The sequence below is a fragment of the Astatotilapia calliptera genome, chromosome 14, assembly GCF_964374335.1.
Source record: "Astatotilapia calliptera chromosome 14, fAstCal68.1, whole genome shotgun sequence".
NCBI classification, from domain to species: Eukaryota; Metazoa; Chordata; class Actinopteri; order Cichliformes; family Cichlidae; genus Astatotilapia; species Astatotilapia calliptera.
In genome coordinates this window covers 29931088-29948971 of record NC_137435.1, presented here as the reverse complement: position 1 = coordinate 29948971, position 17884 = coordinate 29931088, and the positions used below count along the sequence as shown (strand labels likewise).

Genomic DNA, 17884 nt, shown 5'->3' with positions numbered 1-17884 from the left:
GTGACATAAATGGGCGTTGTCAGTCTGTCATTCACTGGTTTTGATTTTGACAGAGAGGAGGGCTGGGTAGCCGTACTTTTTGTTGACCGCTGCACAACATGTTTCGCCTTGTTACATTAGAGCCTGTGACGTTGTAAGAGTCTGAATCAGGAGCCGATGACATTACTCTGTAAACTCTCAAAGCACTTTAATAAACAAACAAACAATTCCACCTCTCGCATTATTGCGTAAAGTTGACAGCGCGTCAGGCAAATAGGCAGGCTTCATCCCCGGCCTCTAGCGACTGTGGAAGTCGGTACAGTGGGTGAATTCAGTAACCTGTGCCGTTTGCCTAGAGGGGGGCAGAGGGAAGAGACCAGTGGATGTCCTCCAGAGGCGGCAGAGGCTGGCCAGTGAAGTCCTGAGCAGTTTTTATCACCCTCTAGAGAGTTTCGCTGTCTGCTGCTGAGCTGTTCCCAAACCAGACAGTTATACAGTACAACAGGATGCTTTATATTGAGAGTAGAAATGCTCTAATAGATTTGCAGACAGGTGGGGCTTCTTCAGTATTCTGAGGAAATAAAGTCCCTGTTGTGCCTGTTTTGTAATAGGAGCACCATTCGTTGTCCATTTAAGGACCTCATTGATGGCAACTCCCAGAAATATAAAGCAAGCACCCCCTCATCCTCCTCACCTCCAGATTCCAGTGGCCTGAGCGCCCCTCTCTGTCGCCTGAAAGCAATGACTACTTTTGGTTTTTTAATATTTAGGGAAAGGTTTTTATAAGAGCACCAATCAGATACTGACTTGATGTCAGATGTTCTTTTTATATTATTATTTTGTGGACATCAGATATCTGATATCAGCAGAGATGGGAAGTAAAAACCTAAAAACATTGAAGGTTAAGCAGTGATTCTTTTTTTCTGTTTAAAATCAAAACTTTGTGAGTTTTTATTTCAAATAATAGCTGATGAGCTTCATCTCCATATTCTACCAGTTGGTGATGGTAATTCATCATCATTTGAATGTACTAATAACAGAGTTGCAGCAACTGAAGATACATAATTTAAACAATTATTCACCACACATTTATTTAACTCAGCTTTTTAACTAAGCATTACTCCATTACCAATTGATTAAATTGTGTATTCTAACTGGGGAAACGTAACTTTTATACTTCTTTAATTGGCGATTCTGTTCTGAGACATTAGAAGTTAGAGACACCAGCAACCATGGTCAATTATCTTCCAGGGGCCGGAGAAGGTGACATTGAGGAAAATTTAAAACTGCTGGCTAAGGGTAAACGTAAATTGTCATGTTTCAGCTGTGTACAGGCAGGAGAAGGACCCAAACGCAAAACTCACGACAACAAAATTAAATTCAAAAAGCTGCTTTATTGCAGAATGGCATGGTAAACTAAACTAAATTAAATTAAACTGGGACATGGATAAACTGAGACACACGGAAACACAGCCGTGAGGGGGACTACGACACTGACAAAGAGAAACACAGGGCTTAAATACACTGAGGGATAACGAGGGAATGAGAGACAGAAGGAGAGCACAGCTGGAAGTAATCAGGTTGGACGGAAAGGGAAGCAAAACTAGAAACACTGAAGGGCAAGGGAGACTTAACAGGGGTTGGAAGACACAAGGGGAATCTAATAACAAAGAACTAGAAAAACTCATGAGCTTAATTATATAAACATCCAAATAAACTAAACTCAAAACACTGGGTCATAAGACCCAGGATCGTGACATAAATTCAGTACAATTATAATTCACATCGGCAGTAATGATACCCAGTTACGTCAATTGGAGGTCACCAAAATGAATATTGAATCGTGTGTAACTTTGGAAACAATATTGGAGTCTGTAGTTTTCACCGGTCCCCTCCCCAGTCAGACCAGGAGTGACATATTTAGCCGCATGTTCTCCTTGCTGGCTGTCTGAGTGGTGTCCAAAAAACGATGTGGGCTTCATAGATAATTGGGAAACTTTCCAGAGGAAACCCGGTCTTGTTAGGAGAGACAACATTCCTTAGATGGAGCAGCTGTCATTTCTAGAAATTTATTTCTAAATAAAATTTATTAAACACATATTAAAAACATGACTATCCAGAGTTGGGATCAAGAAGCAAACTTGCAGTCTTACATGCCTCTCTTCTCTCCTCCCAGCAAAACACCGACTTAAATGAGTCAAAACCCCGGAGTCATACTAACTATCAGAATCCTTGAAGCACAGGCCGAGTGCTATGAGATTGACTCTAAGATCACAACCTGATTAAAAACAGAATCTAACATAAACATTCTTGAGATTACGGGATGCCAAAAAATGTACTTTAAAACAAGATCTTCTTGTTTCATTGGGACAGTAAAGTCCCATAAGAAAGAATAGGCATACCTGTGTAAGAACAGGTATCACTGCTATGGAGTTTAATGTTTTACATGCAGACTCAGGGCTGCTAGTCTCCTCTCGGCATTTAAACATTGGTAATTTAGAAACTCACAGTTCAACAGCACAACACTGTGTTTCCTTTTTACATCAAACATTTCTTTCAGCCATCTGTTTTTATCAGTGGATACATGACTAACTTTTATTCAATAGCCACAAATTACACAAATCCAAGATTAAATATTTTATTTATCAAAGACATGTGATTACACATTCATACAAGGAGCTAAGCACAGTGTAAGAAAAACTTTATAAAATAATAATAAATGTTTTATAAAAATCATATTCTCTGATGATCACATTACACGTGTCACATCTGTTTTTTGTTTTTTTCACTTTGGACTGAACATGGTAACGCCTGGACCTAAAATATCAGGGCTGATTTTTTTGTCCCAGTCCAGGCCTGCAGCCCTCCGTTAAGAAACCATGTTCTGATCTCATTTCCACATTGATACAACCATGATGAGTTTATTTTAGTGCGTTTTCATTGAATCCGTTTGATCTTTATTTAAGGTCATTGGTTGGATACTTAAATGTAAAAAACAGAAACTCACTCGATCAAATTGTTAAGTGGTTGAGCAGGCTGATCCACAGCTGAGCCGAGCATCCCTGTACACCAGACCATTACAGCAGTTTGCTGGTTTGATTTGTCTTGATGGCTCACACCTGTTGCATAGTGAGTTTCAGTTTCTACCTTCTGGGCAAAGGTTCCTGGTTTCAAAATGTAAAACATGGAGGTTTAAAAATAGCTTTGTTGTAGCAGCCATTACTCAGATGAACAAGTTATAGTTTGTTTGTGGTTGTATTAAGAGTATGTGATGGATGGCTCATGACTGCAGAACAAATCTAGCTATGCATTCCCTCTGCTGGCCTTGATTTCACTCGCTGTGAGACATGGCTGATGATGAGGTCTCATTTGTTAGTGGAAATTATGTCCAGCTGTTTACTTACATGACATGAATTAAAAAGTGAAAGATATGCATTGGAATAAGGAAGAATTTTGCTTCACTATGACTTTGAATTTAAGCTGCATATTTTCCTCAACCATGATTAAAAAATGTGTTGAAAGACAGAACTGGCCAGGTGTGTTGGTCTTTTTAAATATTTTAAAATTAAATTATTTATTTTTTTCATGGTGACTCATTAGAAGGAATGATGGGTCCAAACTCATGTGTGTTGTTATTTGTTTAATATTTGATGCTTTCAAGCAAACAGCAACATTAAAGTTAGAATAGAAAAGCAATCATCTCTGGTACTCTTACAAAGCTGACTTTGGATGCATGCAGCATAAAATAAGGCACATTAGATAATAAAGTTGGACGATGCAAAGATTAATGTGGATGAAGTATGAAGTAAATCTGCTTCTGTGTATGAATCATAAAGAAGTTGTTAGTTTATAAAAAACTCAGAGGCCAAGGGCAGTTTTTTGCACACTGCAGCCCAACAATATATTTCCGGCTTCCACACACTCTGTCACAGACGGTGCTGGAAAAAAAAGGAACACACAAAACAAAATAACCAGTTAGCATTAATCTTAACGACTGTAGCAACTCAGTATAGCCATCACAAACTGAATGCTTATTTTTGTGTTTACTACCTTTTTGCGCACTGAGCCATGACACAGCCTTTGCAGCCAGAAGCTCCCACTCGTCCTTTGCATCCATCTTGAAACCATGAAGCCAGATCAGAGCCAGAATGGTGGCCCACACTTCACTGCTGGCCTAGCGTATAGAATCAGAAGTCATGTAGTTAAATATTAAATTAAGTGAGGCAGCATGCAGATGTTCGTTAACATGAGTGTGTAATTTTGAAAATTCAATTTTGAAATCATTTTAATGAATACGTTACAAACACCCACTATTACTGTGTTATTATTTATTTAATAGCCCACCTTTTCAGGCTTTGACTTTTCCACCTCCTCGTTGGTCTTTCCCAGTGCAGCAGCCAGAGCTGGATCAAGCAGCCAGCAGCCAGACGCCTTCTGGAGGGAGACTAACTGTAGCAAAGGGTCTCTGGGTGGCTTCTTAGCAGGTGGAAATTCTTCATCCGGCAGTGCTAAAGGGGAAATTTAAATACAAGTACATTCATAAAGTTTTTTATGCTGATCACTCTCCTTCTATTTAGTTAATAAAATCATCTTAATTGGGGGGAATTAACAGAGCAATATTTTAGAAAAAGAGTTTAGTTAATTAAGAAAATAGTTCCATTGATTCGGTTAGCATCCACATGTTGCAATCTTTTTTTCCTCACATACAAGGTGTTGAATAATCGAGCTCCACCTTATATTAAAGACTTTATAGTATCGTATCAGCCGCTCTCTGACTGAGCTGTTCTTGTGTTTAACTCCTGTGGAACCAGCTCCCAGTTTGGATTTGGGTGACAGACACCCTCTGTACTTTTAAGACTATGTTAAAAACTAGGGGTGGGTTTTTATAATCGATTTATCGATTAAAATTGATTCTGGCTTGGATAACGTGAAATCGATTCATTAAAATCCTGAATCGATTTTTTAATATAAATTTATTTTGCCCGAAATGCCAGAATCTCTGGTGAAACCTGAAAATTTCAACAACCACCAAACAGCTAAGACAGTAAATGAGAGCAGGAACACGGATTCTGCACAAAGACGTAAACACACAGCGTGGACCCGCGGATCAGAATCAGTGAGATGTCGCCTTTCTCACCTGACGGCACGGACGTGGTCGGGGCTGAAAGCCGACAGCTCGCTGATTCTGATGTTTCGGCGGGTCCGCGCTTTGTGTTTACGCCCTTTCTGTGCTGATTCTAAAGCTGTTAGTTTTATCTCTCTCCAAACAATATTGACCGAACCAGCAGCAAAAGAAGATCCAAACTAAGCTTCACAAAAACATCGTCATGAATTTCCTCTGACTTTTGCTGTTTTGCTTCCACCACACTTCATGCACAGCTCTCTCTCTCTCGCTTCAAGAACAGTTTCCCGTCTAAAAATCTGTTTTCTGCATCATTCGCTTGCTTGTTACGCACAAGTCTACCATTGTTTACAGCGCACTGGGTCGCTGGTTTTTTTTCCTTTTACATACTTCCGAAGAGAAAACCTAATTTCTGCCGTTCAATACTGAACAAATTTAAACTTTCTAAAATTGTGCAAAATGCAAAACGCTTAGCCGTGTCTCTAATAAAACCGCTGTAACGTCAGAGGTAACGTTTATATGTTGATTAATGGTTTTCTTTTGTTTTTGATGTACTGCAGAATATGTTCATAAAATCCCAGGCCAGGAAAATCACCTTCATGTTTTTCTGTGTTTTATGTTCAGCTACTTTGACACAAAGGCATCTGCTGTGACGCTCACACCTTTGATAAAGTCTTGCGTGTGTCAGCTTCCTTTTTATAGATACAAAAATATGTAAATCTACTGATCTGAATTATAATATTTCTGACTGTCAAAATTTCCCAGATTCAAATCGAATTGAATTGAATCGAATCAAATTGTGGATCGTACCGATTCGGGACCTTGCGAATCGGAATTGAATCGATTCTAGAAATCAGTGACGATACCCAGCCCTATTATTCTTGATAAAGCATATAGATAGGGCTGGATCAGGTGACCCTAATTCCTTCCTTATTTATGCTGCATTATGCCTAGACTGCCGGGAGATTCCCATGGTGCATTGAGTAATTCTTCTTCAGTCACCTTCTTCACTCCCTATGTGTTTATACACCTCTCTGCATTATTCTTCCTCTCTGGCTCTCTTCCACAGTGTGTCTTTGTCCTGTCTTCCTACCCTCATCCCAACCTGTCGCAGCCAGGAGGGAGTTTTTCCTTCCCACAGTCACCAAAGCGCTTGCTCATAGGGGGGTCATATGATTGTTGGATTTCTCTCTTTTTTGTATTACTGTATACAAAAGGTATTTTATGAATTTCACCAGGTTCTGTACTAGGACCAATACTTCTTATGTTACACCTGTTTAGGCAGTATTATTAGAAAACACTGAACTCTTTTGCATTGCTTTGCAGATGACTCTCAGCCCATGAAACCAGATGATACAAAACTAATTAAAACGAATTAAACTACAGGAATGTCTTAAAGATATTAAGGTCTAGATGACTTTTGCTGTCCAACTAAAGATAAACGTGTTTATCTAAAACAAAGAAGTCAAAACAGATACCTCTGTAACCGCGCATGACTTGGAATTCTGGAGGGTTTCCATAATCCACCTCACAATCTGCTTCTTCAAAGGAAATTCAACACTGAGCACACACACTTGAAGTTGTAATCAAAATTAATACATTTTTCCCCTCATTGCACACTGAATGTAGTAGCATGCTCAACACTTAACAAAATGTAAACCTCTGTATTTTAAAATTTTGAAAGTTAAAATTAATAGTAGAAAAATCAAAATTACACTTGGAAAAGAATCAGTACATATTCAAGTGTGTCCATTTAAAGCAAAGAAGTCAAAACAAATACCTTCAGAGTCATCCATTGCACAATTGTACTGGACACCTGCTTTTTCAAAGGAAATGCAACAGTGAGCACACACACTTGAAGTTGTAATCAAAATTAAAACATTTTCCTTCATTGCAGACTAAATGCAGTAGCATGCTTAACATTTAATTAAAACAAAATGTAAATGCTTCTTTATTAAAATTTTGAAAGTTAAAATTAATAGTAGAAAAATCGAAATTACACTTGGAAAAGAATCAGTACATATTCAAGTGTGTCCATTTAAAGCAAAGAAGTCACACAAAAAAATACACAAACTAATTAAACTACAGGAATGACTTAAAGATATTAAGGTCTAGATGACTTTTGATGTCCAACTAAAGATAAACGTGTCTATCTAAAGCAAAGAAGTCAAAACAGATACCTCTGTAACAGGACGTGTCTTCGAATTCTAGAGGGTTTCCATAATACTCCTCACAATCTGCTTTTTCAAAGGAAATTTAACACTGAGCACACACACTTGAAGTTGTAATCAAAATTAATACATTTTTCCCCTCATTGCACACTGAATGTAGTAGCATGCTCAACACTTAACAAAATGTAAACCTCTGTATTTTCAAATTTTGAAAGTTAAAATTAATAGTAGAAAAATCAAAATTACACTTGGAAAAGAATCAGTACATATTCAAGGGTGTCCATTCAAGTGTGGCTGTAGCTCAGGTGGCAGAGCAGGTCAGCCACTAATCAGAAGGTCGGTGGTTCGATCCCAGGCTACACCCTGGCTGTATGCCAAATATCCTTGGGTAAGATACTAACCCCGTGTTTGCCTACTGGTGGTGGTCAGAGGGCCCGGTGGCGCCTGTGTCCGGTAGCCTCGCCTCTGTCAGTGCGCCCCAGGGCAGCTGTGGCTACAATGTAGCTTGCTATCGCCAGTGTGTGAATGGGTAAATGACTGAATGTAGTGTAAAGCGCTTTGGGGTCCTATGGACTAGAAAAGCGCTATACAAATGCAGGCCATTTACCATTTAAATCAAAGACGTCAAAACCTTCAGAGTCATCCATTGCACAATAGTGCTCGACACCTGCTTTTTCAAAGGAAATGCAACAGTGAGCACACACACTTATAATTCTACTCCCAATGAAAACACAAGTAAACATTTTTCTTTCATTGCATGCAAAATTTAGTAAACGCTTAACTGATGTGGGATCTCATTTTACTTGTCTGACGAGAATTTGTCAGCATGAGCAAATCATCTGACGTTATATAACTCAGACTAACTCGGTCTGTGTCAGCAATCCCAAAACTAACTACCAGAAAACAAAAACCCACCCCAGACTGAAGAAGTCACTTGGATGAGTGATCAAACATTACTCCCACTGAAAACGCTTCATCCAGTGAACTTTACCGTATTTTCCGCAATCTAACGCGCACTTAAAATCTTTTAATTTCTCTCAAAAATCGGCAGTGTGCCTTATGTATGAATTCTGGTTGTGCTTACCGACCTTGAACTGATTGTACACGGCTCAAAAATCAGTCAAAAATGTCTTCGTGCGACATTGGTAACCTACAAAGCCGCACTGCTTGATGGATTGTCGGAGTATTACGGCTACCTACTCAGGAGCCTCGCGGAGTAATCTGGGTCCAAAACTCTGTCCGCTTCAGGTCCCAAAGTCAAACGAAGATTGCAGCATCACTGAGAGCTAAAAACTGCCTGAACGCTTTCATTCTTAATAAAATGATCAGCGTTGCTGCTTTTCCAGGTGTAACAATTAAGTTTAACACCCAGGCATCCATGAAAACAGAATTCATGAAATTTCTGAAAAAATTAAAACGTACAGCTTTGCTATCAGTTCCAACATAAATGAAGACAGAAAACTAAACAGCAATAACTTTTGTACGGTTACTGAAGTTGGGCTAGCTGGTAGATAATGATGTGCTAAGTGATTGCTAGCGACACAGCTATGTTAGCATAACATAAACACAGTGAAGCTGGAGGATGAACACTAACTTTTGTCTACTTGATAAAAGTTAAAGTGAGGGTTAGGGACAAATGCAGTCAAATGACAGGACGCTGAAAACGGACCAAACTTCAGTGCTTAATGCATCTTATAATCCAGTTCGCCTAATGGTCTGAAAAATACGTTACTTTCAAGCTCCCAGGCCTCTGGAAGAGGATGTGAGCTTGAAGGACAGACTCTCCGCAGGGGCAATAGGTGAATTCTTTATATATTTTGTGTGTCAGCGTGTGTGTGTACTTTTACTTTTAAAAGGGAGTTTTTCCTCCCAGTCACCAAAGCGCTTGCTCATAGGGGTCGTATGATTGTCGAAGTTCTCTCATTTTGTTTGTATTATTGTATACAAAAGGTATTTAAAAAAGTGCATTGAAGTGGTTTGAGTCATATGTATTTAATAGTCTCCAATTTGTTCTTATAACTAATTATTCTTTTTCACACACACACAAACACACACCTGTGTTTGTAGAAGTACTCACACTGTGTTTGCAAAGGTAACAAACCTTGTAACAAACCACTGGAAATATCAGCTGTTAGACAGCAAGCTTTAGCAGCAAATCCCATTAGACCAGCCACTAATAAGATAAGAAAAGATAAGATAAGATAAGATAAGATAAGATAAGAATGCCCCCAAGAACAATATGAAGTAGATAGGATTGCTAATTATTCTTGTTACTTGGAATATCTCGGTGCAGAAGAGGTCCTTGAATCTCCTTGTTGTTGTCTTTATTGACAGCAATGAAAGCAGTGAAAGAACTGCTCACTCCTGATTGGACACTCAGCTGCACCACCTTCTTTTTTACTTCTTCTTTTTCCTCATTGTTTTCTGCTTCCATCTCTAGCAAGCAAATAAGAGTCCGAGCAGCTAACCTGTGGACTATTAAGCTACAGACAAGAGAAAATATTGGTATGGTGACATGGTCACAATGACCAATATTTTTTAGATCATACAGACATAAAAAGTAAACTTTTGTAAAGTAAATATGTAATTGTACCAGTGGATTAACAGCTCATTTACCCAGTGTCCTCTGCAGGTCTGAGACTGAAGTGCAGCTGGTTCTCAGAGGGATGACCTGCCAGGCTGTACTTCACCGTCACACAGCCCTCTGCTGCCTCTGAGCTCTGACACAGAATTACAGTGTCAAACCAATTTCATTTTATTTCAAAACATGACAAGCATAAACACAGAGATTGTTCACTGTGAGAAGATGCTGTTCCTACCTGTCCAGTAAGCTGTGCATAAATCAGTGACCTTTTACCCTGGAAAATGGTTGTGATTGGTGGAGAGAGGACGGTGACAGTTGATCCCTTTGGTAAATCCCATGTAACAGAAACATCTTCCACAGCTGGCTGCAGAGCAAATCGCAGCGACTGCATCACCTGATGAGTATAAAAACCAAAATCATATCTTCCATCCAAACTAAAAACAAATAAAACAAACTAAAAACACAATTTTTTTTTTACTGTAATTGTTATGAGTCATTGTCTTACTTTTGGTTGCATCCTGTCAGTCCCTGTGATGAACTGAGCGTGACCTCCTCCTTCCTTGGCCATCCCATTGATGAGAGCAGAGCTGGCCCCTTCCCCAATCCCAAAAGAGAAACACCTGCAATACAACAGTTTTCACAGAGGACATGTTGGACATTCTGGAAACTGTGTAGATATAGTTGTGTTTTTCTGGTTTGTGAGAATACAACATCTGTTTTTAAAACATACAGGTTTGGTACACAGCACATGTCATCATCTTTTTCTTGTTTTACCTGTGGGAGCCTGAATTGTTTTTCACCAGATCGATCACTTCTTTGGTGTTCCCCACCTCTCCATCAGTAAAGACAAACATCTGGAGAGGAGAGTTTACACACAGTTTTTCATCTACACGAGCTGAAACACAACTCTCTGATATGTAATCAAGTATGCGGTCAGTAAACTGTTTTAACCAGTAAAAAAAAGAAAAGAAGAAGCTTTAAGCAAGAGTGAGAGGAACAGTAGGAACCACTCAACAGATCAACTCATGTATAATTAGCAGATTATATGAGATATGTTACGACTGATACAGGGCTTGGTTCATGGTCAACTTACCGTACATGTTGGAGTAATGAATGAGAAAAAAGGAAGGACAAAAGGATGACATCAAGGTGTGTGTGTGTGTGTGTTACCTGTCTAGGCTGAGTGGGAATGCAGGGCTGGCTGTAAATATGTTTGAGGGGCTCCAGGATTTCTGTTCCTCCAAGATCAGCCTTCATCTGCTCAACTTTCTTCAGAGCCTCCTCCATGGTCTTCTCACCATACTCTACACTCTTACTGCCATGACAAACACACAAGTGAGATCAAACATAACCTGGAGTTTTGCAGAATCATCCAAAGGCAACATGTTGACTAACAGCAGGGAAGATATCTTATCACACATTTTGTCATGGTCCCCATGTCTGCCCGGCCGGCTCCACAAGGCCACATGTGTTTTTGTTTACATTCTCCTCTCTCCTTCCCGTCAGGGAGGAGCTCACTGCAGGCTCCCGCCCTTGGCACACAAACCTGCTTCTCGTCAGGCTCTAATTATGGGTTGGACTCTTAAGGCCAGGACGCAGACAGCCTTATCGCTGGATGATTGTGCTAGACAAGTCAGTGAACCTCAGCCTTGTATCTTTAAGCTCTGTGAACTTGCTGTGATCTCTGCGTGACCTCACTCTCTCCTGTGCACAGTTTCCCCGGACCTGTGACCAACCCGTTGTTTGAACCTTTGTAAAGAAGAGGAGCTAGCGTGTATGTGATTCCCTTCCCGGACTTCCCTTTTGGACCCAGGACCCCCACTATCACCTCACTGTATATATCTGCACCTGGTGACTTAAATAAACGTTGTTTCCACTGAACTCTGCTCTGCGCCTGAGTCCTACTACAACGCATGACACATTTACAGTAAAAAGTGACAGAAAAGTGATATCACTGAGATCATATGAATATAACTCACGGGAAGATGTGTTCATAACTGGACCCAAAACTGTAAATGTTGAAATAGCAGCCCATTGGTAAGCTCTTCAACAGGAGCAGCAGAGTGTCCTTCAGGGAAGAGAGAAAAGATGGTGAGGCCACTGTGTGAGAGGAACAATTTTATGAAAGATTTGAGGAAATATTTCACAACTATAACACCACATCATAAATACCTTGGCACTGCTGATCCGAGTTTCCTGCTGCTCAGTGTTATTCGTAGCACAGTCCATACTTCCAGATCGATCCATTAAGAACACAAACTCTCCACATGAAGCCTTTGAAGACATCACAGACTGGGGGAACTCAGGGTACAGACTCACCATCACCACTGGATCACCCATCAGAGAGCCTGAAACACATGAAAAGGACAGAAAAATGTCAAGTTTACATTTTATAATAGCTCCAACACAATTAACTATTAGGTTGAAGAAGAACAATTTTTATTTGCAAACTAATGACTTCTCTCATTTGCTCTCACCCGGCTCAGCAGAGGCCTGTCCTGCCTCCACCACAGCAGTGGGCTGGTGGGCGTCTTTGTAATAAATCAGCAGTTCAACATCTCTGTTAAACTTGTGTCCTGCAGCCAGCTTGACCTGCACACCACAAACACATTCATATTTATTCATCAGTAACAAGTAACAACCACACACAGCAGACACATCAGCACTCTACCTACCGTGGCCTGGGTTTGATCAGTGTTGAGGGACTGCAGAGGGTCCAGGGAGCAGTTGGACTCTACTTTAGAGATTGGACGAGGAGAGGACACTCGGGCAGAAAAAGACAGACTGTAGGGCACCAGAGAGACTGGAACAGAAGTCACCTGGACACCTGCACCTTCACTACCTGCACACAGCATCAGGTAAAATATGCTGTAATTAATGAGGTATAATACAATCAAATAATTTAGGCTGTAAAGACTCTCTGGTTCACATGGTAGTACAGATAAAATGAGGAAAATAAGCATTTTGCTCAATATAAACAAAACTACTTTACAGCTGTTTTAATTCAAAACAATGAAAAAGTGACAGAAAAGGAATAACTTGACTTTTATGACCTACGGATGGAATAATGAACCATATCGGTAACAAAACACAAACATCATTTTTTGCCTATTCCTTCTTCAGAAAAAACAAAAAATCTGTTAGGGTGATATAAAATTTCATGTCAGCGAGAATTAAATAGTGTTAAGTATATAAACCTGTTTACTATCTAACTTTTGGAAAAAATAAGGGAAACTCCATATAAACACACTCAGTTAAAACCATTTACTGATATAAAATCATGACGAGAGGGAGAGTCTGTGTTTGCACACTGCATCAACCTACTTCCAAAAAAAATTATAATCTGACAAATGCAGTCCTGTCAAAACTAAACACACCAGTTCCAACAAGGTTTTATGAGGTGTTTGTGCTGATTGGTTTGGTTTTCTCTGACTGTGATGGTCAATCAGTCAAATATCTCCAGTTTTGGGTTTGTTTGTCATCTTTCAAGAAGTCTTGTGATTGGTTCAGGTGCAACTTTGAAAACATGCTGCCAATGTCTTTTTGAGAAAAGAAGTTTTCTCCTGCAACCCCTAAAAAATAAGCCACACTTGTTCAGTCTTATTCTAATACCTCGAAATCTAACATTTGATATGCTAGCTGAGGCCTGTAGAATCTGAGATACAGCTTTTGGGCTTTTTGTAATTTCTCTGAGGATGCACTAAAGCTTTTCACTGGACTGGAACATTTCTTTTTCACAGCTTTTTATATTTGGTAATCACAATGTGATGAGAAGTGAATCCTTTTTCTTGCAGAAAATCAAGTTGAAACTTGACCTAATTATCTTCCAGATTTTTCACACTGTATGTGTTTTCCTGTATGTGGCAACAGTTTCATATCTGGTTCTGTGTTCACACCTTACAGTGACTGGCAAAGTTGGAAGATGGTTTTTTTGTGTGTTCTGTCAGTGGTGTGAAGGTTGGAAGGTGGTTCAAGACTTTCACTGATATAGTTGAAGCATTTCTGGTCCAAGTATTCTGAAGTTGTCCTACCCTGAGGTTGGTATCGAGGGTTGAGCACACCAGGCAGACAGAACCTCAGACCATCATCAGCCTGCACAGCCAGCTCAGTGACGTACTCCAACCTGATGGAGGCGCTCTCTGCTGGAGGCAGACTGCCCACACGCAGAGAGAATATATCTGGACTCTGATCACTCTCCTCCAATAGGAAGGCCTGCTGACCGGAGCTCAGAGCATCATCATACTCCTCACGAGCCTGAAGCACAGGTGACACATGTCAGTGACATTCACTGTGTTTATTTTGAAGCTCACTTATAATCAGGTTATATTTACTGTCCAGCTCACCTTCTGTTTCTCCTTCACCTCAGCTACAATCTGCGTCTGTCCAATCTGAGCGCTGAAATGACAGACAGCAGCATCTCCAGGCAGAGGGAAGACAAAAACAGCCTCTAATGGTTTGTCCTCCTTGTTCTCATAGTTCAGAGTGGAGACCACTGTAGCCACATGGTCCCTCACCTCCAGCTCCACCTCAATGCTCTTCAGAGGAACTGATAGAAAAATAATATTAGAATAAATACAAACCATACATCAGGGTATTATTATGTGCCATTACAACAACAACAAAATCTACATTTGAAGTTGTTTTAATTAACTTCTTTTCCATCAGTACCTGGTTCCTTCTGAAGAGTTAGCAGACCACAGCAATCCATTATCTTACCTGTAAAACAAGAACACTTAATACTGAAACTTTTACACTTTACAAATACGGAACATTCAAAACATATAGCCGCAGTCAGAGAGAACGGGTATGTCGACCGTGGGAATAAACGTTCTCCGTTAACTACTTTCTTTTTTAGGCTCTGTGCCTAAAATAAACCTTCATCAAATAAAGGAATCACTGTAAACATGGCGCTTCTGGTCTATTTTTAACCGAAACTCGTAACACAAATTGCTCCTGACCGATTTATGTTTTGAGTACAAGTTGCTTTGGTGATGTAAGCAGCTAAAAGGAGAGTCACTGTCGGGAACAGCTCGCTGACGCATTAATCAGAGTTTTTTGTACAGGCCTCGGGTTTTGTTGCAGTCTTGTTTATTATTATAACCAGCCAAGCGTCCCTCTGACCGTGACTTTCACTTTCACATTAAACATGCCGTCTGTTGTATAACCCTGTGGACTTTCTCCACTGCATGACTGTAGACACACATAAACAGTTAGTGCGGAATGTCTGTGTGACAGCGCCCACATGACAGCGATAAGCTTTCAGGTTTTCCTGTCAGTCCAGCTGCTTAAATAACGGACAGACTTACCTCAAAGAATGTACTGATGTTTCCGGTACAGTTTTACTGCAGCCCCCTCCTCTAAATACGTGAAGAATGGTGTTAAAACACGTAATGTTTTCGATAACAACACTGACCTAACTGAAACAACACACCGGGTATGCTCGATTTTCTTGTACGAGAGCACCCAGTGGCGTAGTGATGTGTCGGTCGCGAACGAAACGGCTATAAGAGCCGATTCTTTGAAGTGAACGACGCGAGCCGGGTCCTTATTGGGAGTCCTGTTTTTTTTTCTTCCTTCTCTCACCCGCTCTCTGGCACTTTTTTCCACTTCCCTCCGCATGCGACCCTTGTGCTTTGCGCTGGGAAGAGGGGGGAGGGGCGGCAATAGCACAGGAGAGAATATTGTCCAAATTTATGGGCTGCATCCTCCTGAGGACGCATTTGTAGACCGATACCGTCACAGTGACGCGCCGAAGGCTGTCCAAATTCGTAGACTCCTCCGAATGCAGCCGACAAATGCGTCCTCCTTTTCCCTGAATTTGAAGGATGGGTCGGGTGTGTCCTTCGTGGCCTACCATATCCCAGAATTCATAGCACGGCCCAGCCAAACTCCAGTTTCCAACAATGGCGGCCGCTACTAAGTTTTAAAATTACTCATACTAATCTTTCTGGGTCACAAAATAAACTTTTAACATATTTTCAGGCGAGAAAGTAGCTCTGTAAACATCAAATATCTGCTCGGTTTATCAGATATCGCATATTTGCAAAAGTGCTTCGACGTTTTCGGAGACGTCTGCTACCCACCAGCTCGATAGCTAGCCGGGAGCTCGAGTGTTACTGATGCGGCCGAGAACGGCACAACTCCCGGCACATCATTTTCAGATCACCGCGGACTTTCGCTGCTCGGGTTAAACGTAATATATAAGTCACTTAGACAACCTAAAAATATTATTATTGGGCTTTTTTCAGTGTTTTGTTTGTTCGTGAGTAAATCGGTTTGGCTGAGATTAAAGTTATTAGATTAGATTAGATAAAATAAAACTTTATCAATCCCCCGGGTGGGTTCCTCCTTGGTTTTTACACAGCTGACTAAACGTCAAACAGAAAACTGATTAAACAGAAGTATGAGACAGTCGAGAATTTACGCCAGTGTCCTGTTATATTTTAGATAGCAAGGAGCAGACGGCTGAGTTTATTAAACTTCACAGAGACAGCGGTGACGCTAATCAGAAGGCTAGACCGTCCAATTCCACTGCCATTTACTTCCGGCCTACCCGACCTTCTGAGGACCCGGCCCACGTAGACCGCGAAGGCCGGGTCCTCAGGAGGATGCAGCCCATGAATTTGGACACGACCTATGTCTGTGAAGGTTCTCAGTCATCCAGGTCATTGTAGTCAAAGGAGCTTGCAAAGAAAAGCGTCTGGACTCCTTTATGTTGCTTGAAGACGTTTCACCTCTCATCCGAGAAGCTTCTTCAGTTCTAAGGTCAAATGGCGGAGAGTCCCAGATTTAAACCCAGTGGGAGTGTCCCTCTTTGGGGGGATACAGTGGGAGTGTCCCTCTTTGGGGGGATACTCCACTGGGTTTAAATCTGAGACTCTCTACCATTTGACCTTAGAACTGAAGAAGCTTCTCGGATGAGAGGTGAGACGTCTTCAAGCAACTTAAAGAAGTTCAGACGCTTTTCTTTGCAAGCTCCTTTGACCACAGGAGAGAAAGAGAGCCAGGGACAACAACGTCACATTAGAAAGGTATAGTGATCATCCACAACTATTTTCAGTTGCAGATGATAAAGGATTCAAAAAGTTTATTCATGCAGGCCTATATGACAGATAATGTGCATCTTCTTTTTGTTTTCATATTTTAATTTATATTTAATTGTGTTGTGGTTTGCAGTGTTTTGTGTTGTTTCATTTTAAATTTGTTTAAAAGGAAACAGCTGAAAATGTAAATAGTTAAAAGTTGAAATGTAAATAGTTGGTTTTTGTATTATATGATTTATTTATTACATTTTATGTGAAATAAATAAATAAAAGTTTATTTACGTTGGCCCCTACAGACAAAGCAAAATCAAACAAAATCCAAAACACATACAAACGCCGAAGCACGTTCAAACTCCAAAACACAACAGGATGTTAGGGGCAGTGTTGAGCTTTTGTTACCCAGTAAATGGAGTTTTGGAGTTTGTACATGCTTTGGAGTTTGTACGTGCTTTGTCTCTAGGGGCATATTTATATATAAACATATACAGATAAAACCACGTTGTTTTTTTTACATTAGTAACTCCTTTTGTGTATAATTTTATATTGTAATAATAAATTAATTAAAGCAACAAAACAATCTGAAGAGTCGGTTGGGAGCCAAAAGAGCCGGTTCTCTAAAAAGAGACAGAAATTCCATCACTACAAAGGCGTTTTTAGGTATGCGCAACATTGGCGGTTTTCCAGAGTGGGCGGCATCATGCATCGGCAAAAAAAGTTGCTGGCACACTCGTGCCTGCTGCTTGCCACACAGGGAGGAGGGGGGCGGGGCGGCGAGGCATTCTCTGGCTGACTGGAGCGGCATCTAATAGCCAGCTCCCAAAATAAAACAAAATAAAAACAACCCAACAAACTAGGGCTGTCAACTGGCACACAATGACTCAAAATCCCTGAAATGTCTCTGGCAACGGATTTTGGGCAGTTTGTCCAAAATTTGTCCATTCTGCGCTCCAGATGGGTTGATTGCGTTAAAAAAAAAATTTAATCA

The 17884-nt window shown here is 40.5% G+C and overlaps 1 protein-coding gene across 8 annotated transcripts; it reads right to left on the bottom strand.

The window, feature by feature from the left end:
- Positions 1 to 3604: 3604 nt before the first annotated feature.
- Positions 3605 to 15304, bottom strand: LOC145419335 (von Willebrand factor A domain-containing protein 5A-like). 8 transcript variants are annotated; one of them, XM_080288363.1, is made up of 22 exons: positions 15163 to 15304; positions 14525 to 14572; positions 14200 to 14402; positions 13888 to 14110; positions 12532 to 12698; positions 12334 to 12448; positions 12029 to 12204; positions 11836 to 11924; positions 11027 to 11171; positions 10631 to 10710; positions 10362 to 10476; positions 10092 to 10250; positions 9889 to 9992; positions 9547 to 9755; positions 9374 to 9445; positions 7880 to 7939; positions 7282 to 7338; positions 6882 to 6920; positions 6580 to 6642; positions 4324 to 4487; positions 4030 to 4153; positions 3605 to 3917 (listed from the first exon to the last, which is right to left on the bottom strand). In XM_080288363.1, the coding sequence occupies exons 2-22, from the start codon at positions 14562 to 14564 to the stop codon at positions 3838 to 3840; spliced, it is 2484 nt and encodes an 827-aa protein (XP_080144489.1). In that variant the 5' UTR covers positions 14565 to 14572; positions 15163 to 15304; the 3' UTR covers positions 3605 to 3837. The 8 variants fall into 8 exon arrangements, with proteins under 8 accessions (XP_080144489.1, XP_080144490.1, XP_080144493.1 ...); XM_080288364.1 differs by having other exon boundaries at positions 6882 to 6917; XM_080288367.1 differs by lacking the exon at positions 6580 to 6642.
- Positions 15305 to 17884: the final 2580 nt, after the last annotated feature.